The sequence below is a fragment of the Bubalus bubalis genome, chromosome 21 (assembly GCF_019923935.1).
Source record: "Bubalus bubalis isolate 160015118507 breed Murrah chromosome 21, NDDB_SH_1, whole genome shotgun sequence".
NCBI classification, from domain to species: Eukaryota; Metazoa; Chordata; class Mammalia; order Artiodactyla; family Bovidae; genus Bubalus; species Bubalus bubalis.
In genome coordinates this window covers 7,021,957-7,044,712 of record NC_059177.1, presented here as the reverse complement: position 1 = coordinate 7,044,712, position 22,756 = coordinate 7,021,957, and the positions used below count along the sequence as shown (strand labels likewise).

Sequence of the window (22,756 nt, the reverse complement as noted above, 5' to 3'; positions counted from 1 at the left end):
ATACAGATGGCATGCTGCTGTTCTTTGCTGTCGTTAGCTGATAACTTTTAGGGGAAATTTGACAGCTTACTGAAATTTATGTGTATGGAAACAGTAAAAACGTTAAGAGAATGTATGTCCTAAATCATTGAAAAAGATATCTAACTGCTTTTAATCTGTACCTTTCTTTTCTTTTTGGCCATTGCCTATGGAGCTTTTTCCTGCCTAAGTTTCTGCCATAAGGTGGTTCTCAGTCTGTGGTCCCACGACCGGCAACAGTACAGCTGGGAGTTTGTTAGAAATACATATTCTCAGGCCCTACCGTAGACTGCTGAGTGAGAAACTTCTGGTGTGTGCTCAGATTTGAGAACCACTGTGAGGTTTCAGCCTCTGATTTGAAGGGCAGTAAAGGTGTGCATGGGCTTCCTAGAGCTCAGCGGTAAAGAATTCACCTGTGATGCAGAAGATAACACGGATTTGATCCCTGGGTCTGGAGGATCTCCTGGAGGAGGGCATGGTAACCCACTCCAGTATTCTTGCCTTGGAGAATCCCCGTGGATGGAGGAACCTGTCAGGCTACAATCCATAGGGTTGCACAGAGTCGGACCTGACTGAAGCGACTGAGCATGCATGCACAAAGGTGTACACGTGCCCCTGTGTTCCTACAGCAACCGTGGTCAACTGTCCAGGATACCCTCTTCCTTGATCCCATGTCAGTTAGGAGAGTTTTCCTCCTTTGTGATTCTGTATAATATTCCCTCATGCACTTATTATCCTGTGCTGTTGTTTTGCCTTTAAACATGAAAATCAGTCATGTGGAAATCCCTGTGTATATCATTGGTTCCTTAAGAATTCTTTGACGAGGAATTACTAAATCAAAGTATACTTTGTTAAGGTCCTTGGTATATTCACAGTAGCTTTTTTTTAAGTGAAGGTTTTGATAGTTTTGCAGATGAATTCTAAAAATTGTATCAGTTTTGGTAATACCTCATGAGTTCTTATGGGAGTGATAGAATAAATATGGCTCAAGATTGCACCTAGATAAAAAGACCTGAATAAAAAGTTTAGAGAGAAGTTACTATTAGAAAGTCATCTGGAACCATCTTTTAAATTGTGGACCCCCCGCCCCCCGCCAACACACATTTATCTTTTCCTTTATCTGTCAAGTGCCCTTTGTGAGTTAGAGAGGAAGAGGGACAAAGCTCAGTTGTGACTAGCCCACAGTAATTTGCCCAGATGAGCCAGGCCTGCATTGAACCCCACTCTTTGGAACCACTCAGCGTTTGTTCTGCCTCCTGATAATTAATGTGGGTCCAGTGTCCAGTGTTTCTGTACTGTCTTCGAAGCAGATTTCTCAAACCCTTTTTGTTTCTTAAAAGACCAAGTATGAACTCTAGTAAAAAAAAAAAATACGTGTCTAGATTATGGCAGAAAAGCTACCTACTGAAATGAAAAGCTAAACTATGTATTAAATTACCTTACTTTGATTTTCAGTGGTGAGAGATTTTCAAGAATATGTTGAACCAGGAGAAGATTTCCCAGCTTCCCCTCAGAGAAGAAGTACCGCGTCACAGGAGGACAGGGATGACAGCGTGCTCTTGCCTCTGGGTGCGGACACGCTCACACAGAACCTGGGCGTTCCGGTGCTAGTGGTGTGCACAAAGGTTAGTCTGCTTCCTGTAGATGCTGCTTCTGATGTTGGCCCGGGATGACCAGTTGTTTATTTTCTAGGCTCCTTGTGGAGGTGACACATTACTTTTTCTAGGTAACTTCCAAACTAGAAATAATAGTTTAAAATATTGAATGCTGTTCACATGTTAGCCTTGTGATCTAAATCGTAGTTTTCTTGGAAAGAAAGTGTTACTTCAGATGTTCTATTGTGATCGAATTTCATTTTCCTAATTCTGATTAGACTTCAAATTGTGTAGTCAGTTTAGTAGAAAAGATTACAGATAAGATGATGATTATCAAGTTTGTAAAATATTTTCCTGCATTGAGTTATATATGCTGATATCTTGATATATTAGGAGATTATGTATATAAAATGGACTTGATTTTAAAGACCTATCAGTGCTCATTATGTAAAGTTGATATGCATCTATCAAAAGCCTTTTATTAAGAGATTCTGGTAGGGTTGCTATTATAAAAATTCTGTTAATTTCGTTCTGTCACTGTATATATACACTTTATAATAAAATCAGATTTCCTTTAAAAAGTAATTTATACTTCATCTTCTCCCTATTTGGTCTTAAGTAGTGTGTTTTTACTTTAGTAAGCCACGAACTAGTTAAGAAAATGCTTTTGCTATCTAAAATTATTATCAAAAAGTAATGTGAAATTTGTGCATATAATTGAAAGAGGGTATGAAATTCATCTTTGGAATAAAAATGATAGATTTTAAAATATAATTTAATTTTTGAAGAGTTTAAAGTAAAACTTATCAATAACAAAGGAATAGGAGTACGATTTAAAATAATTAAGTCAAAATTTGTTGCCTGCTTTTCAAACGGTAATTCTGGTGTAGTTGGAAGTGTTGCTTGTACCTTTTCTGTAAACCTGGCCTAAGCTCTCCCAGTAGAGTCCTTTCGCGTGTGGCTTGTTTTGATTTTGTTTGGCAAACAGCTGCTTATTGGCAGCTATTTTCCTGTTTTTACACTGCAGATTGCCTCATAAAAGATCTTATTTTCTAATGAAAAAAATGTTGAGTTTAAAAGGGACCTGAATCAGTATCAGATGAGTCATAGATTCATAAAATTTTCAAGCCAGAAGAGATCATTTATAGTATTTCGTAGAATCTAAGGCACCATCAGTTCTACTTGAGTTTAAGAGGTTTTAAAATATGTGGGTGTGGGAGAATGTGTGTCTCAGATTAGATGAGTTACTCAGCTCATTTTGCAGACCCTGGACATTGAGGTTCAGCCTGTTACTTGCCACATCCTCATAGTTCAGTTAACAATATCTTTAGTAAACTGTCACGCTTTGCCAAGTGTCATTATAGTAATTAAATGTATCTTTAATAATTTGAAATGCTCTCAGTTCTATAGAATGGACAAATATGCCACATTTTATATGCTGTTTATAAAGGAAACCATCCTATGATAAATATACGCATGACAAAAAATGACAGATTGGACCCCAAATTAATACTTGTTTATTTTTAGATTTCATAAGCTTCCAATTCAGAAGTTTTGGTGACGTTACTTGGATGTCATGTTTGGAACATGCTTTAATTTTTTTCCTAACATTTTTTTGTTGCCAAGTAGAAATCAGATTTGTTTCATTGATTGAACTGGTGACATTTCAGAAATACCCTGTAATTCCTCTTTTCTACTGTTGGTAAAATTGAAGTGAGAGTGAATAAAAGCACCAGAAAAGTAATGAAGGTCAATTTAGAGTTGTCGGATCATCAGAGGAACAAAGGGGAAATGGTGTGTGGTACAGACTCCCTGGAGATACGGAATGTTTTAGAGAACTTGTTCTAGAATGTAAGTCATTGAGTTAACAAGTATAACCGCTGTTTATAAGCTTGTCCTGTTATTCTTCCTTTATGTACCAAAACTTTCTCTTTGGTGTTCTTATCACCAAAGAGATCAGTATATCATAGAAGTCAGTACTTCTTTAAGTAATGAAAGCATTCATTAGTCTCAAGACTCTGACTAAAAGTCTCTAGACAGATAGGAGTAGTTGATACTCTAGGTCCTACCGATCAGTCACCATATCAGAGTTGTAGTTTCGTGATATTCTCCCACCCAAAATTGAATTTAAATCATTATATTATTATTTAAAGTTAATATTGTTCTTTTTAAAATTATTTTAACTCATTAGTGTGATGCCATTAGTGTGTTGGAGAAAGAACATGACTACAGAGATGAGCATTTTGATTTTATTCAGTCACATATCCGGAAGTTTTGTTTACAGTGTATCCTTTTAATACATTGGTTGGTGCAATATTTCTAAGCTGTTTGTTTATTTAAGTTGAGGAGTAAATTGATGAACTTAGAAATTCCATAAACTTTTATCTTCCTATCTCTGGTTAGAAATTTCATTTTAATTCCCAAGTATCTTGGTATTTTGAGATACAAAAGCAAGTACTGAAATATGTAACTTTGATTTGATGTGTTTAAAGTACTATGATTAAGAAAAATAATTCTCAGACTTATGCAGAAAATTCTAACAAGTTAGCATTGTAAATATTCTCATTTAAAACTGGTGTTCATTACTTGGGGGTGGGTGGTAGGGCAAGATCAGTGTTTGGGTTTGTGTGTTCTTATGTTTAATATGTTTAGTATGTTAATCTTCTCCAGAGTATGCATTCATCCCCATTGCATAGTCTGAGCAATGGTTTTAAATGGTTTTTAAATCTGGCTCTGCCCATCTAAGAGTTAACTGAATTGGAACATTCAAAAGGAAGGCTGGAGAAATCTGTGCTAAATTCTGAAAAAGCTTTCTGGGTTAATTTTGATGATCACAAGGTTAGAAAACCAATCATAGGAATCTTGTGTAGTCTAGGTTGCAAGGATTAGATGAACCAATGAATATACAGCTAAGCAAAGGATAAAATGAATCAGTGAGTGAATGCTTTTAGAATTTCCTGTTGAAAACTTCAGATGGCTTGAGAGCACTGAAGGAGAAGTGTGCTCACTCGCCCCTCCTGGATCAGATTTGGTGCAGTTGCCTTCCCGAACCAAAGCTTGTGGGTCTGAAAAGTGACTGAATGATAGGTATTAGGACTAGATAGGAAGAGTAAGTGACAGACACGTGTTTAGAGTGTCCTAAGGTTTTCATCGTCATTAGTGCACGTTGACCACGTGGAGAAAGCCTGGCCGAATAGTGAAGAAGATCGCTTGACCCTGGGAGCCTCCTTTTCCCCCTTTTCCTTCAGGACTTTGTCCTCTGCTGCCCTTTCTCTTCTCATGCCACATAATGGTTAGTTGGGTTGAATTAAAGGGCATTCGTCTGCCAAAGAAAACAAAAAGTGGGAGTAATTGAAGTCAGGTGTTTATGGCCTTTTTAGTTATCTTTGCAGATTAGAAAATTTGAGAACAAGCACTCTCTTTAAATGGTTATTTAAAACTACACTTGAAAATGTATATAGAGAGATGTGAACAGGAAGAAGATTGTCCACTAAAATAATTACAGATCTGTAATAAAGCCGGCTGATTTTAAAAGAATACAAACATATCACTTCAGGAGAGTGAGTTGTGTATGTGGGTTTGTGTCTGTGTGGGTGAGTGAACTTAAGTGAAAAGTGAAGTCGCTCAGTCATGTCTGACTCTTTGCGACCCCAAGGACTGTGAGCTGCCAGGCTCCTCCGTCCATGGGATTTTCCAGGCAATAATACTGGAGAGGGTTGCCATTTGCTTCTCCAGGGGATCTTCCCGACCCAGGGATTAAACCCCGGTCTGCTGCATTGCAGTCAGACGCTTTACTGTCCGAGCCACCAGGGAGTGAGGGCAACAATTCAAAATCATGTTTCCTTTAAAATTAAAACATGTTTCATTATAATGCAAATTTTCCAGCTGTATAAATTTTCCAAATTATCATAAATTGGTTCTCATTGTGAGAAAGATGGTTGACAAGTTCACACAGTTAAGCTTTTACTTAAGATTATGAAGTTTGTTTCTACCAAATTAAGTATTATGACAAGTTAAGTATATTTCGCAATACTATTTTAAGGTTCTCAAGCTTTGGTTCGTGTCCTAGAAAATATGAATATCCCATTTCAGAGGTTAGACCAGTCTCATCACTTCCTCCTGGCCTGAGTCACCATTTCTCTCGGGACCCAGCATCAAGTGCTAGCAGATCCCCCTGAGCAGTGGTCAGATTTCTATTAGCCACTCCCACCACATCATCTGCCAGGAGTCACATGGCCCTTTTTTCTACAGGCGTCTCTTGATCTTTTGGTCCACAGGTCATTTGGATAAAGGTCACAGTTAGAATCTGTGTTCGTTACTGTGTCTTCATGTAGGCTTGTGTTATATCACATTTTGGTCGCAGTTGCTGTGGATTGTTCCTGAAAGCTCCTTGATGTTTCTTGATGGTTCATCTTCTCTGTTCAGTGGCTTTCCTGAGCTTTCTCCCCAGGGTCCTGATTCCTGAAACTAGTAAAAATTATAAGAGATGCTAGTGCCGACTACCTTTGTTGAAAAGGCAAGACAGTTGTTTTGATAAATAATATCCCTCCTTCATGAAGTTTAAGAAGGTAAAAAGCAAAAACAAATCTTGTCTTCATGTGCTGTAAATATAGAGGTAGTAGTGGACTCAGTTAATTACCTTTACTTTCTTGGCTAACGAGATTTTTGCCCTCCTGAGTTAAATCAATTATGTAGAGATTGTTTGATTTGAATTTAACGTGTGTGAAATACTTTATGATTTTGAAATTCTTGATTACCGTGTAATTATATTCATGGAAATTATTTTTGAAACTAATATGCTGTAAATGTTAAACTGAGAACACAGACTTTTACAGTACCTCTTCATGGAGTTTGTCCAAAAGTTTCTTTAACGGTATTATTCAGATGGTGCAGCACTTATATACACTTCAGTAAAAGAAAATAAAAATATAGATTTAGTATATAAGTACATCGTCCAGAAACTCTATGGATTTCCTTATAAGATTCCTGCTGTTGTTGTGGAAAAAGATGCAGTATTTATGTAAGTATGCTTTTTTAAATTTTTTTGGCTGTGCCACGCAGCACATGGGATCTTAGTTCCCCAACCAAGGGTCGAACCCTTGCCCCCTGCATTGGAAGTGCTCAGTCTTAACCACTGGACCACCAGGAAAACCCTACTGTGCTCCGAAGTATATTGTTCTGTCATATACTGTTGCTGCAGTTTGATGCTATATCATTTTCAGTTTTGAAGTGAGACCAGTAAACTTTTCCTTGATGAGTTGGTGAGAATCTGTTCCTAGATTATTTTATTTATAACATGCTTTGATTTATTATTGTTGCCTTTCAGATTTACTGCTGGCCTGAGCCTTTTTGAAAGGCTGCTATTATATCTAACCTATCTATTGGGTGCATGTATCAGTCAGTGTATCTGTTCTTTAATTGACTAATGGTACATAAAGGACCCAATGTATAATAACCTAGATATGCTTTGAAAAGTTATCTGAATAAATGGGGAGGTAACACTAATGATTAGTTCCTCTCAAAAAACCTGTAATGTCAGTTCTAGAATCAAGAAAGTTAATACATTTAAGTAGAAATTAGTAAACTGTAACTTGAGTATTGTAATAGATTAATTTTCCATAATTGGTCAAATTTAACTTCATAGAAACTGTTCTCCTTAATCTGATCAATGAAAGAATGACTGTATAAATGGTTGAGAATTTATCATCTGTGTTTCTTTCTAGTCCAGCAGGGTGGGATAATGATAAGAAAATAGGAATATTACATGAAAACTTTCAAACGTTAAAAGCAGAAGATAATTTTGAAGACATCATAACTAAACCACCTGTCCGAAAGGTAAATTTTAGTGTATAGTCTTAATAGTCTTTTAAACTGAGGGGGAAGCCCATAATTTTAAGATTGTAGGTAGAAAGGTAAGGGGTTTCATTTCTATCAAGTTGTGAACTTTACAACCTGGGGCTCAATCAAAAGCCAGGAAAACCTTGGTGGAATAATTGTATTCGCCTTTGGCTCTTGAGACAGATCTCGCGTCGTCTTCACGGTCATGAGTTGTTCGCACTAGCGCTCAGCAGGTCCGCGGGCTGCCAGGCTCCATTTTATTCCGTATTGTTGCATGTCATTCTTAAGATTTTTAAATCTGATTCCAGATGATACTCTGCTTTCATATGTCTTGATTTCGCTAAGGATGGTGTTTTATGGTTAGATAGTATAGACACTTCTGAAAAGCTGTATAAAGTTGAGTATTCGCATTTAGTAAGTTCTCACTGACTTTTAATTTAAACATGCTTCAGGAAAAAGTAATGTTGATTCAGCATATAATAAGGGTCTTAATTAAAAGTCCAAACATTTATAGAGCAGTTAGAAATAAGACACATAGCATCAAATGAAAACTCAGTTAGTGCATTATTCGGTTTGAATGTCTATTAAAAGAAATGCACACTTTAAAAACAATATTTTTCCCATTCTTTCTTTTACCAGCGAAGTTGTGCTTCAAATTGTTTTTTATTCATTCCACAAATATTTATTGAGCTGCCGTTTAGGCATTAGGTGCTAAACAGGACCATAATGTAGTGAATCTGTAGATGCCATCACTCAGGTGGTGGTCTGTGCTCTGGAAAGGAAGCCCAGTGAGGGAGGGGAAGCGGGTGGGTGGGGGGTTACAGTCGGGAATGGGGAGGGCAGGTCCGATGAGAGGGGAGGATATGGAGGCATGGGAAGAGAACGTGCACGCCCTGAGGCAGGAGTGTGTAAGGCGGCTGGAGGGGCTGGGAAAGAGCCCCCGGGAGGGCCAGAGCAGAGGGAGGAAAGGCAGAGCGAGGGTCTTGCGGGGCCTCAGCATTAGGCTGCAGGCAGGGCTCTGGATTTCATACTCATGGATTTCATGCTCAGTGGGGTGGAAAGTGACGGGCAGGCAAGCTGCAGTGGAGGTGGGATCCAGCCTGCCTTAACCTTTCCAAAGGGTCGCCCTGGCTGCTGGTTGACAAACAAGACAACGGCCTGCCTTGCACAGAAACGGGGAGCAGGAGGGATTGGCAGCGCCCCCCCCCTTTTTTTCTAATTGTTCAGCAGATGGAAGGGATATTATATTTTTATTTCAGGAAATGAGGAGCAAGTTGCTCTTCTCTCAACTGGGATGTTGTTGGCCCTTTTAAAACACCTAACTGTTGTTTTGTTGTTGTTTAGTCGCCAAGTTTTGTCTGACTCTTTTGCAACACCACGGGCTGTAGCTCACCAGACTCCCATGTCCATGGGACTCTCCAGGCAAGCATACTGGAGTGGGTTGCCATTCCGTTGTCCAGGGGATCTTCCTGACCCAGGGATTGAACCTGTGTCTCCTGCATTATATTCTTTACCACTGAGTTGCGCAGATTTGATAAGCATGTATAAATCTTATAAGAGTCTATATGCGTGTGGCTCGTGGATTGTGCTGTCCAGTGCAGTAGGAACTGGTTACATATGGCTCTTATGGGCTCTTAAGTGTAAATTAAGTACAACTAAATGAGAAGTTCAGTTCCTCAGTCACGCTAGCCGTTATTGCAGCTCCTCAGTAGCCACTGGCTGACAGGTTGGACAGCACAGATATGGACATTTATATTAGTGCAGATCGGCATTGGATGGCTCTGCTGAAGGGCCCTGGGGAGGGCAGTCCACCCATGTATATGTGATACAGGTAATATTCATATTCTTAGTGTTTTTAAAAAATTGTGCTAATCTAGACAGTGAGTTATGAATGACTTTAGCATAATGACCTGTTCATTTATGCATTGCTCATTTCAGTTTGTGCATGAGAAGGAAATTATGGCAGAAGATGACCAAGTGTTTCTTATGAAGCTACAGGTATGAAATTACATCAGAAGCAGACTTAGTATGGTTAATGGTTACACAGTTCTTGTACACATTTTCTTAAAAAACAGCAATACATGACTGAATGTCTAACCTAGACTTTTTGTGTGTTTTCCAGTCCCTTTTAGCAAAGCAACCACCAACTGCAGCTGGAAGGCCTGTGGTCAGTATTACAGATCCTGACTAAACGATTAAAATGCAGTGCATATTGTTTTAGTTCTTAGTTTCTTTAATTGTGTATCTGTCTCTTATGGGTGTACTTGGATATAAAGTTGAATTAAGAATTCCCCTGGAATCTGTGAGATTTTAAAAGATAAACTTTGATTCCCTTTTAGAATATTGAAATCATAAAGATCTATTTTGTACCGTTTGCCCTGTATCCATTACTAGGCTGAACCATTTTTGTATGTTGTTTTATAAATCCTCACAACAGCCGGATGAGGCAAGTCCTATCCTTATCCCCATTTTGCAGGAGGCGAAATGGAGGCTTTCTAGGACATCATGGCTTATCTGAGATTAAGTTGGTGGGATAGGATGCAAGTCCAGATTTGAGTCTGGATCTGACTCCCATGCTTCTTTTCATAACCATGCTTCATTATTCTGTGTGTTTCCCTTTTTCCATTGAAGGGAAAATTAATATGCTAAAATGTGAGGGGTCCCTGGTATTCTAATAATGAGGACACGGTTGCTAAACACTTTTGTCCAGGGCTTGCAGCATAAAGGGACCAGTAGAAGAGATGGGGGCCAGTTGTAAAGGACTTGTTTATGTGATAATTTTTGTGAAGTTGAGCTTTCAGGGTTTTATACATATGGCTTTCACCTTTTTACCTAGGACGCCTCACCAAGAGTCCCAGGAGGCTCCCCTCGAACACCAAACAGATCTGTGTCATCCAATGTTGCTAGCGTGTCACCCATCCCTGCTGGGTCAAAAAAGATTGATCCAAACATGAAAGGTACATTTCTCTCTTTTTAAGAGTAAACAACACAATGTATTTCACAATAGAAATCTACCCAGTGTCATCCCACCTCTTGCCTAAGCTATTTTCTTTTTTATGCAGTAGTGTCTTGTCTTTGTGTATCTATAGAGATAGAAACTCAGAGTGAATCAGACTGTGAACCATCTTACAGTGTAGTTTTAACATACACTCTATGGTGTGCACTTTATAAAAGCTTTGTGTTATATTTACTCATGCTGGATCATCGAAAAAGCAAGAGAGTTCCAGAAAAACATCTATTTCTACTTTATTGACTATGCCAAAGCCTTTGACTGTGTGGATCACAATAAACTGTGGAAAATTCTGAAAGAGATGGGAATACCAGACCACCTGACCTGCCTCTTGAGAAACCTGTATGCAGGTCAGGAAGCAACAGTCAGAACTGGACCTAGAACAACAGACTGGTTTCAAATAGGAAAAGGAATATGTCAAGTCTGTATATTGTCACCCTGCTTATTTAACTTACATGCAGAGTACATCATGAGAAATGCTGGGCTGGAGGAAGCACAAGCTGGAATCAGGATTGCCAGGACAAATATCAATAACCTCAGATATGCAGATGATACCACCCTTATGGCAGAAAGTGAAGAAGAACTAAAGAGTCTCTTGATGAAAGTGAATGAGGAGAGTGAAGAAGTTGGCTTAAAGCTCAACATTCAGAAAACGAAGATCATGGCATCTGGTCCCATCACTTCATGGCAAAAGATGGGGAAAGAGTGGCTGACTTTATTTTTCTGGGCTCCAAAATCACTGCAGGTGATGACTGCAGCCATGAAATATAAAGATGCTTACTCCTTGAAAAGAAAGCTATGACCAACTTAGACAGCATAGTAAAAAGCAGAGACATTACTTTGTCCACAAAGGTCCGTCTAGACAAGGCTATGGTTTTTCCAGTGGTCATGTATGGATGTGAGAGTTAGACTATAAAGAAAGCTGAGTGCTGAAGAATCGTTGCTTTTAAACTGTGGTGCTGGAGAAGACTCTTGAGAGTCCCTTGGACTTTGAGGAGATCTAACCAGTCCGTCCTAAAGGAGATAAGTCCTGGGTGTTAATTGGTAGGACTGATTTTGAAGCTGCAACTCTTAATACTTTGACCACCTCATGCGAAGAGCTGACTTGTTTGAAAAGACCCTGATGCTGGGAAAGATCGAGGGCAGGAGGAGAAGGGGACGACAGAGGATAAGATGGTTGGATGGCATCACCGACTTAATGGACATGGGTTTGGGTGGACTCCGGGAGTTGGTGACGGACAGGGAGGCCTGGCGTGCATAGGGTCACAAAGAGTTGGACACGATTGAGCGACTGAACTGAACTATACCTATAGTTCATTGGAGAAATTCATGTTTTACTTGAAATGGGTTATTTGCAATTAACAAGCAGAAAAAAAACTGTATGCATTATAGTTATTTCTATAGGAATACTTGCCCTATGTGGGATTAGTGGGTGAGACTTCATGTCTTTTCATGCCCCTTCCTGATGTTTCTCAGTTGTTCAGGTTACCTGTCATCAACATGGAGCCTTAGAGTTTGCCTAAACCTAATCAGCATTCTATAAATACTAACTAGTAAGAGCTCCCACCGCCCCTAGCATTTCTTTCCTGTTTGTATTTTTCTTCTGTAAATTGTTTATTGCCCTTCTGTGAATTGTTTATTTTTCTTCTGTGAATTGCTTATTTGTCCATTAATCTCTTAGAGCTTCTACTGATTTTCATATCAGATTGGACAGCTTTGTGTAATACTTGAAGCAACTATTTTTATTTTTGAAGAACCCCTTTCAAAGGGGATATATATTCACAAGTAGCATCTGTTTTAAATGCTTTTGGCCTTTTAAAGATAACACTCTACCCTCTTTCAGCAATGAACCTAGCACAGCAAAAAAGAAATAAAATGTACAGAAAAAAATAACACTCTTAAGTTTTTAATAATTATCTTGCATTCTTAACACTTACTCATATTTTGTTTTATATATGATTGATTAGAGAAGTTACCCAGCCTCAAAAGATTAAAGTTGGCCTGGATGTGGAACATCTTCTGTGTGTGATTCATTTTCTGTGTATCATTACTGTAATAATTTACAGAAAAGTTGAATGCTTTGAGTACGTTTTTTATCCTTTTTTTTTTTTTTTTTTAATAGCTGGAGCTACAAGTGAAGGTGTCCTGGCAAATTTCTTTAACAGTTTGCTGAGTAAGAAGACTGGCTCCCCAGGAGGCCCTGGTGTTGGAGGTGGCCCTGGAGGTGGGGCTGCGGGCGGAGGCGGCGGTTTACCATCGTCTGCCAAAAAGTCAGGTACTTACTGGAGCGTTCCTTTCTTAACAGCTGTATTGCGCATTTAAAGTGTGCATTTCAGTGTTTTAATGTATTTACAGACTTACACAAACCAGTTGTTGTTGTTGTTTAGTTGCTCAGTCACGCCTGATTCTTTGATACCCAGGGACTGTAGCCCACCAGGCTCCTCTGTCCATGGGCTTCTCTGGGCAAAAATACTGGAGTGCGTTGCCATTCCCTTTCCAAGGGGATCTTCCTAACCCAGGGATCGAACCCATTTCTCCTGCACTGGCAGGCGGATTCTTCTACACTGCTGAGCCACCAGGGAATCCACGCACAACATTACCGTAACCTAATTTTAGAACATTTTCATCTCCTTAAAAACATCCACATCAAAAAGAAGGAATGTGAGACAGTTCTAGTGAGAAGGTTAAACCTAGAGCCTAATAATAGAGTGAAGAAAGTCAGAAAAAACCAATACACTATTAGCACATATATATGGAATCTAGAAAAAGTGACACTGAGGAACCTACTTGCAGACAAGGAAAGGAGATGCAGAGCATGGACCTGTGTACACAGTGGGGGAGGGAGGGAGTAGGACAAATGGAGGAAGTAGCAATATATATACACTACCAGGTCGGATGGATCCTGGGGAGAAGCTGCTGGGAGCACGGGGAGCCCAGTCTGGTGCCCTATGATGATCTGGAAGGATCGGATGGGGGAGAAGAGGGAGGTAAGGGAGGGAGGGGATGGATGTATAATTATGGACGATTTGAGTTGTTGTATCTCAGAAACCAACACACCATTGTAAAAAAAATTTTTTTTAATTAAAAAATCCAACCTGTTATCAGTTACCCTTCCCTCCCCTGCAGTCCTCCTCGGCAGTGATTTGCTTTCTTTCTCTTTGTATTTGCCTGTCTGGAGATTTCATATAAATGAAACAGTACATGCCTACTTAAAGTAATGTTTTTGAGTTTCATCCGTGTTGTAGCATATGTATCAATATTTTTTTACTGTTGAAAAAAATCCCATTGTGTGGGTCTGCACACATCTTTTATTTATCCATTCTTCAGTTGACACGCACGTGTTTTCATTTCTCTTGGGTTCGAATCTAGGTGTGGGATTGGTGGGTCATGTAGCACCTCTGTGTTTAAAGTTTCCAAAATGCTCCACCACTTTACATTCCCACCAGCAGTTTGAGGACCTTAGTTTCTCCACATCCTTTCCAACAGGTGTTATTGTTCATCTTTGTGGGCTTTTGTTGTTTTTTCTTTTGGTTTTGCTTATCCAAGTCCAGAATGTCTTTTTTGTTAGAGACATTTTTGTGTATATGTCTGTATTTTAGAGTGAAATATAATTGATGAACAATACTATATTTCAAGTATACGACCTAGTGATTTGATTTTTTTGTTTTGGCCACACCGCACAGCATGTGGGATCTTAGTTCCCCGTCAAGGGATCAAACCCATGCCCTGTGCAGTGGAGGCTCAGAGTCCTAACCACTGGACTGCCAGGGAGGTCCCTGATTTGATATTTATTTATACATTTATACATTATACATTTATACATTACAAAATGGTCACCACTTGTCCATCTTTTTGGTTAGAGACATCATTTCAGCTGTGAAGTTGTATCTCATTGTGGTTTTGATTTGAATTTCTCTGATAGCTAATGATTTTGAAAATCTTTTCACATGTTTAATAATTTTATCTATTCTTTGGTAAAATGTCTATTCAAATTCTTTGCCCATTTAAAATGGGGTTGTTTTTATTGAGTTCTAAGTGTTTTTTATATATTCTGTTTATTGGACATTTTTCAAATGTAGAATTTGCAAGAATTGTCTCCCCTATATAGAAGACATAGAATTTGCAAGTATTCTTGTGTCGGTTGTCCCTTCACTTTGTTAAGAGTGTCCTGTGAAACACAGAATTTTTAAATTTTGATGAAGTGTTTTTTCCTTTTGTTTTTGTAAGTGCTCTTCAGACTTTAACCAATTCTTTTTTAATCACACCTTCTTGCCACCCTTTTCTCAAGTACCTGCTGCTACCGTTTTCAATCTTACAGATTTCTGAGTATAAATTGAATTAGTTTCTGGCTTCTGTCACCCTCAGTGTAGAAAAGATTACCTGTCTCAGGGTTGCTAATTTAATTACCACTCACTCATCTTTCCAGATTACAAAATTTTGTTGGCTATTTTCTAGCTATTTTCTGGCTATTTTCTATGTTTGTTCTGTGCCTTCTTATTTAAAAAAACCTTAATGAGATGAAATGGTAGGTGCTAGTTTTACTTCTATTTGGTAACAGACCCTACAGTTTAACATGAGGGACTGTAAGGACTTCCCTGGCAGTCCAGTGGTTTAGACTCTGTGCTTCCACTGCAGGGGGTGTGAGTTTGATCCCTGGTCAGGGAACTAAGATCCCACATGGCGTGTGACCCCCCCAAAATTAAAAATTTAAAAAAAAATGAAAATGAGGGAATTTATGTTTAAATTAAGATGTTTATATATACATATATGTGCTTTAGATAAAGTTTTAGATATATATGTGTTTAGATACATATGTGTAAAGTTTTGGATATATATGTATTTTAGGTAAATACATGTTTACATATGTTTTTTAGACGCGTGTTAGATACAGTTAGTGAAACCATTGGCAGTTGTTAAATGAAGATGCCCTGGTGTCAGAGATCCCTTGCCTTATGTGTAAATCGTGGCCTTTTTTCTTCACTGTAGGCCAGAAGCCCGTCCTGTCAGACGTCCATGCGGAGCTGGACAGAATCGCACGGAAACCAGTGACGGTCTCCACTACCACACCTACATCTCCTGCGGAAGGAGAAGCTTCTTGAAGATGCCAAATAAAGCCATTTATTCACTTTCTGGGATAATGTAAACTTGCCTCTGCCTTCTCCTTCAGAAGTGGGATTAGGGAGCTGGAGTGCTTTTTCAGATGGACTAAATTTATGTCCTTTTTTTGTGTGTGTGGTTGCCCATTTTTTAATAAAAGGGAACTATACAGAAAAAATTATTCTACACTATGTAGGATTGCTGTTTGCATCGCCACTTTGCATAAGAAAGTAATTTTGGATTTTGAAAAACTCAAATTTATAGATGTGAAATACAGCCATGGAATCATATTCTGAAGGCTACTTAAAACATCTAGGAGGGTTTGGGAAGGGCAGAAAAATAATACGCTTTGGGCATTTGACTGACTTGGAAGTCCAAGCTTATTTTAGTTAAGACTGTTAAGAAATCTTTTAAAGAATTATGTAGTAGTTTTGCTGGAAAAGGATGATCAGTTGTCAGATTTTCCACCCCACCGTAACTATACCACCACACATGGAATGTGCTGAGAATCCTGTCAGGTAGCATTGGATACACTAGTCACTGTCTTAATCCATGGTCCTATAAGTTATCAAAATGTGATTTAGAAACTTTGGTCAAGATTTGTTTCTTTAACTGAGAAGAAAAAGAAAGCACACTGCCTGAATGGATAAAAGAATAATGCAGAGGTTAAAATGTAAAGAGGTATAACAGTCTGGATTTGTCTATATCTATATATATATATATATTTACCTATATATATATATATATATATGACTCTGCCTTAATATACCCCTTTTTTGTTTGTGACTTTCAACTGTAATCAGTTAATAAAGTATTTATTCTCTGCATTCAGGTTCAAATAACTTGTTGCATTCTCTTATATGTAAATCTATATTTATCATACAGAGAATAAGATTTGTCAGTATTTTATTTAACTTCAGAGGATTATTAAGCTTTCTCCTCTTCTGAGAGACAAGTAAGTACCTGAGATTACTACCCTGTAAGTCTCCTTAAATTAGGAATTTACCTTGATCAGTACATCTTCCCTATCAGCATGTCTTGAACTATCAAATCTAATGTCAGCATTCCTAGTAGAAAAAAATAAAGCCTTTTTTTAATCATTATTTAATGGGCAGAAACTGTTTTAGAAGTTCGGCAGATTCACACGGCTGCTCTTACCGTCCTTCCAGGTCAGATCACCTGGTGGTGGTTTCACCTTTTGAAACTCAGCTTTGGAACATTTGTAAGAACAGTTAGATTTTCATACTGATGTTCAACTAAGGAACGTACATACGTTTGACCTATTGCTTAATTTCAGATAATTGAGGGAAAACGGTTACTTCTGTTTACATTGGTCTTTGTTATAACTTTATAATATATATTCCTAAGATTTTTTTCCACAAAATATTTGAGGACAGTTCTTCTACTTTCAAACGTAATTCTTTCATTATAACTTTAAAATCTGTTTAGTTTTATAAGTAGTGTTTGGCTCCTAATGGTTGAATGTAAATACTAAAATATATGAGAGGGTTATAATTTGTTTCAGTGTGGGAAAAACTTAGGGTGTTTGTGGGCATGGAAAAATTAATTTGCGAAAACATTTTGTTTGATAAAATGAGGGGGAAAATGCCGTTGATAAAATCTTAACGATTCTGCAATTTTCTGGTGTTGTAAAGGCCAGTTTTCCTAAACTAGTTGTACTTGAAGTAAGTGAAGCCACTGAAGAAAATTGCAGACCGTGCTTCGTGGTATACTGTGGCATGTCTGCCATGTTGGCATGTCTAGACCAACTCATGGTTTGTTTTTTTTTTTCCTGTGTACATTGGAGATATACTAGAAAACCCTCAGAATTGCTTTGTTACCTGAATTAATTATAACTGTTCACTTTATATGAGGTTCAGTTTTAACTAATTGAAGATCTTTTGTTTACTGTGGTTAGACTTTAAACCTTTTTTGGTCCCAACTTTTGCAAGGAAATTTGTTTTTAAACTACTTAATTTTTTTTTTTTCCTAGCTTTTTTTGATTGAAGTACACAGTACAGAACAGTAGACAACTTACAGGTGTATGGTTTGAAATACCACAAAGTGACCACATATAACCAGCACCAGCATCAAGAAAGACAACGTTACTGGTATTTCCTGCGTGCCCCCCGCCCCCGAGTCCTCCCGCCCACCAAGTAATTCCTGCCCTTTCCTCTAAAGCCATAGCTCAGTCTTACTTGTATTTAAGCTGTGTATAAACGGACTCTTAACATCTCTGTTTCTTTGCGTCAGGCTTCTTGCCGTTTTCTGGGGAGCCTGCGTTTCGTTGCCTGTAGCGATAGTTACTGATTCTCATTGCATCGCAGTATTTCTTGTGCAAAAGCACTGGTTTCTCTAGTGAGCTGTTGACAGGGGTGTGTTAGCTTCCTATTGCTGCTGTAACACACTGGCAGAATTTAGTGGTTTAATACAAATGTGTTATCATCTATTCTGGCGGGCAGAAGCCCAAAATCAGCTGTGCTAGGTTAACGTGTCATCAGGTCTGGTTTCTTTAGGAGGCTCCAGGGAGCGTCTGTTTCCTTCCTTTCCAGCTTCTAGAGGCTGCCTGACTTCCTTGTTTCCTGGCCCCCTGTCCATCTTCAAAGGCAACAGCGTTGCATCTTCTAGTCTCTGCTCCCAGCACACCGCTTCGCTCTGACCCTGCTGCTTCTGCATATCAGGATCCATGGGATTAAATTTGGCCCACGTGAGTAATCCGCTGTAAGCTCCCCCAACGCTTCACTCTCCTTGCGTGCATGGTTTCTGAAGAGCAATTGAATGTTATTTTATTGCCTTGGGTCCTCCATAGGCGGTGTTTTCCCTTTGACTTCTTTTGAGATTTTAAAAATCTTTGATTTTATGCAGCTTGAATATAATATGCCTAGGTGCCTAGGGGTGGGGGTGGAGGAGTGGTTATCTTTAGTATTCTCTGAACTTCCTGGGTCTGTGGTTTAGTATCTGACATTAATTGGGGGGAAATTCTCAATAATGTTAACTTGGGGGAAATTCTTGGTCACTATTGCTTCAGATATTTTTTCCGTCCTTTTCTCTCCTAGCATTCTCATGTATATGTTACATCTCTTGTAGTTGTCCCATAGTTTTGGGGTATTCTGTTTCCTCTTTTTTTCCCCACCCTCCCCCACCCCCAGTCTTTTTTTATCTTTGCTTTTTAGTTTTTGAAGTTTCTGTTACCCTATCGTCCAGCTCAGAGATTCTTCCTCAGCCAAGTCCAGTCAACTGATGAGCCCATGGAAAGCATTCTTCATTTCTGTTACAGTTTTCTATCTGTTTTTTAAAAAGGTTATTTCTTAGAATTTCCGTCTCTCTACTTAAATTACCCATTTGTTTTGGTGTGTTGTCTACTTTTACTGTTAAAGCCCTTAATGTGTTAATCACAGTTGTTTTAAATTCATGGTCTAACAGTTCTAATATTTCTGCCGAGTCTGAATGTGATTCTGATGCTTGCTGTGTCTCTTCAAAGACTGTGATGTGGTTTGGTTTTTTTGTGTTTTTTTGTGTGTTTTTTTTTTTTTGGCCTTTTGCTCTGCCTTGTGATTTTCTGTTGACAGCTGAACATGATGTACGGGGTAAAATGCGCGCCAGTGAATGGACCCTTTAGTGCTGTGATGGTGAGGGGTTGGGGAGGAAGTCTTTCCATAGTCCTGTGATCAGTTCTCAGTAAGCCTGTGTCCCTGGGCTCTGAACTTCACGAATGCTTGTCTAGGGGGAGCTGGAGTTGGGGATTTCCCTGCCAGTATGTTCAGTCTCTAATAAAATAATTTCTGCTGAGGGCAGGCCTTGTTAAGAACAGATGACTTTGACTTATTTCAAAATGGTTACTTTCTTCCTTCCCCTGCCAGAAGCACCAGGGGATTTTTCTCTGAATTTCCCTCTGAGACTCTAGTAGAATTCCTGGACGTAAAACTCACAAAACTGTGGGGATCCCCTTATGATCCCCATAGTGTTTAACTCACAGGCCTGTCCATGCTGAGCTCCAGCAGTCTGTTAGTCACGGTCCAGGCCCTCTCACCCCAGCGCTGTCTCCCTTAGAAGGTTTCTGCCTGGAAGTTTCTGCTTCAGTTAAGTTGTGATTCTCTGTGCCCACCCACCTGTCTCTCCAGTTTGGGGGAGTACAGTTGGCCCTATCCCCTCGCTTCTGACAGATCCAAGGAGACTTGATTATTTTTCTCAGTGTGTTCAGCTTTTTTACTTACTAGATGGAGGGATGACTTCCAAGAATATGGAAGTCTGTTTCCCCTCTCAGAATCCCGATTGCACCTGTGGACTTCCCTTACCAGGAGAAATAGTGTACACAGGCGCAGGGGTTAGGACAGGGGCACCCGGGCACTGGGATTCAGCTTCCTGCCAGGCCCCTGGCTGGTCACTCAGTCTTCCTCCTGCTGTTACGACTTGTGCAGTCATGAGCAGTCTTCAGCGTGTCCTGTGGAAATGTGTCCTCCTTTCTGTTGGGTGTGTATGTCGACCTGGATTGCTGGATTCGTAAGCTGTGTGTATTTTCAACATTAGCAGATATTAAATGTTTAGCCAAACAGTTTTTCCAAAGTTATAGGAGGTCGCATTTCTGGGAGCAAATGTTTGCAAATTATATATCTGATAAGGCTTTAGTATTCAGAATATCGGAAAACTCTTTAAAACTTCATAGGAAATCAACCTAGTGTTAAAATGGACAAAATACTTGAGTAGATACTTCTTCAGAGAAGATACACAAGTGACAAGCACATAAAAAGATGCTTGATGTCATTAGTATTGACTGGGGAAATGCAAAACAAAGCCACAAGGAGATCCCACCTCACAGCCAAAAATAAAAAATAAGAATTGGCAAATACGTGAAGAAATTAGAACACCTGTATGTTGCTGTTGGGAATGTAAAGTGGCACAGCTACTCTGGATAGCAGCGTGGTGGTTCTTCAAAAGGTTAAGCATATAGTTACCATAAGACCTACCACTTCCGCTCCTGGATATATACCCAACAGAAATGAGAATGATGTCCTCCTAGAAACATTTGTATACAGATGTTTATAGTAGCATTATGTATAACAGTACAGCTATTACAGCTAGTAATAATAGCTAAAAGGTGACAATAACCCAGACGTCCATCAGTGCACAAATGGATAAACAAAGTGTGGCCTGTCCATACGATGGAGTATTTTTCAACTATGAAAAGGAATGGGGAATTGGTGGTCCAGTGGTTAGGACTCTGCTTTTGCTGCCGAGGGCCCAGGCTCAGTCCCTGTTGCAGGACCTAGGATCCTACAAGTCAGGTGGTATGGCCAGAAAAAAACAAAAAAAAAAGGAATGAAATATTGATATCTACTACAACATGGATGAACTTTGGAAACATATTAAGTGAAAGAAGCCAGTCACAAAAAATCAAAATGTGTAATTCCATTTATATGAAATGTCCAGAACAGGCCAGTTCTGTGAGACATATTAGTGGTTGCAAGAGGAGAGGGCACTGAGGGTTGACTGCTAATAGGTATAGGGTTTCTGCTGAGGGTTATATAAGTAGTTCTGAAATGATACAGTCCTCAGTCTTGTGAATACTAAAGACTTGTCACTTCAGAAGGGTGAATTATCATACGTGAATTATGTATCAGTTTTCTAAAAGGAATTTGCATTAGTTCCAGCAATATACAAGAGTTCCAGTTGCTCTACATCTTTGTACACATTTGCTATTGTCTGTCATTCTGGCAGGATTTTTGTTTACACAGTAGAATCTCATTGTGATTTTAATTTTATTTCCTTGATGGCTAATGAAACTAAGCACATTTCATGTTTATTGGCCATTTGGTTATCCTCATTTGTAATGTACCTGTTTGAGAGTCTTAAGAATCTTTTCTTTTTTCCCCTCCTCAGAAAAACAGGGAAATATTAGACTTCTTTCTGACTCATTCTTCACATATTCAGAATACTAGTCTTTGTCTGATACGCATTGCAAATATCTTCTCTCATTCTGTGGTTTGGCCCTTGCACTTTTTTTTCTTAACCTGTTCTGAAGATGTGTTTGCTTGTCCTCAGATGTTGCTCTGATGGTAAAGCATCTGCTTGCAATGCGGGAGACCTGGGTTTGATCCCTGGCTTGGGAAGATCCCCTGGAGAAGGAAATGGCAGCACACTCCAGTACTCTTGCCTGGGAAATCCCATGGACAGAGGAGCCTGGTAGGTTACGGTCCATGGGGTCTCAAAGAGTCAGACGAGACTGAGCGACTTCACTTTTAAAGGTTGTGAAGATAGTCTTTTAAGTTTTTTTCCCCCGAGAAGCTTTATTGTTTTACTTTTCTACAATACATCAATTCACCTGGGATTGATTTCTGTACGTGGTGTAAAGTAGGGATAAGGGTTTTTTTTTTTTAATGCGTTCAGTTAATTCGTTATCATTCAGTTCAGTTCAGTCGCTCAGTCGTGTCCGGCTCTTGGCAACCCTACGGACTGCAGCATACCAGGCTTCCCTGTCCATCACCAATTTCCGGAGCTTGCTCAAACTCATGTCCATCAAGTTGATGATGCCATCCAACCATCTCCTCCTCTGTTGTCCCCTTCTCCTCTCGCCTTCAGTCTTTCCCGGCATCAGGGTCTTTTCCAGTGAGTCAGTTCTTTGCATCAGGTGGCCAGAGTACTGGAGTTTCAGCTTCAGCATCAGTCCTTCCAATGAATATTCAGGACTGATTTCCTTTAGGATGGACTGGTTGGATCTCCTTGCAGTCCAAGGGACTCTCAAGAGTCTTCTCCAACACCACAGTTCAAAAGCATTAATTCTTCGGTGCTCAGCGTTATTTATAGTCCAACTCTCACATCCATACCTGACTACTGGAAAAAACATAGCTTTGACCAGATGGACCTTTGCTGGCAGAGTCGTGCCTGTGCTTTGAATGCGCTGTCCGGGCTGCTCACAGCTCCCTTCCGGCAGTGGGGAGGGCGGCGTCCTCCTGAACTGCAGTGTCACCTTGCTCATAACTGCACTGTCTGTTGATGCGTCTGTTTCTGGGCTTTCTGTCTTATCCATAACGCTGGTTTGTCTATCCTGTACTAGTACTACCTTCTCAATTTCTGTAGTTAAAAAAAGAAGCCTTTATCTGTCAGCCTAAGCCCTCCTCTAATGTATTTCCAAAAGATTATTTTAGCTATTCTTGATGTTTTACATTTCCATATAAACTTCAGAGTCAACTGGTCCATTGCC

General features: G+C 39.3%; 1 protein-coding gene across 1 annotated transcript in view; it reads left to right on the top strand.

Moving 5' to 3' along the window:
* The window catches only part of DYNC1LI1 (dynein cytoplasmic 1 light intermediate chain 1), a 52,783-nt gene extending 36,386 nt beyond the window's left edge, over window positions 1–16,397 (top strand). The window contains exons 6-14 of the mRNA XM_006079594.4: window positions 1,474–1,643; window positions 3,805–3,898; window positions 6,498–6,633; window positions 7,337–7,448; window positions 9,390–9,449; window positions 9,574–9,618; window positions 10,288–10,408; window positions 12,584–12,736; window positions 15,448–16,397. Coding sequence (XP_006079656.3) covers window positions 1,474–1,643; window positions 3,805–3,898; window positions 6,498–6,633; window positions 7,337–7,448; window positions 9,390–9,449; window positions 9,574–9,618; window positions 10,288–10,408; window positions 12,584–12,736; window positions 15,448–15,560 — 1,004 coding nt within the window. The 3' untranslated portion in view covers window positions 15,561–16,397. The remainder of the gene's footprint in view (window positions 1–1,473; window positions 1,644–3,804; window positions 3,899–6,497; window positions 6,634–7,336; window positions 7,449–9,389; window positions 9,450–9,573; window positions 9,619–10,287; window positions 10,409–12,583; window positions 12,737–15,447) is intronic.
* Window positions 16,398–22,756: the final 6,359 nt, after the last annotated feature.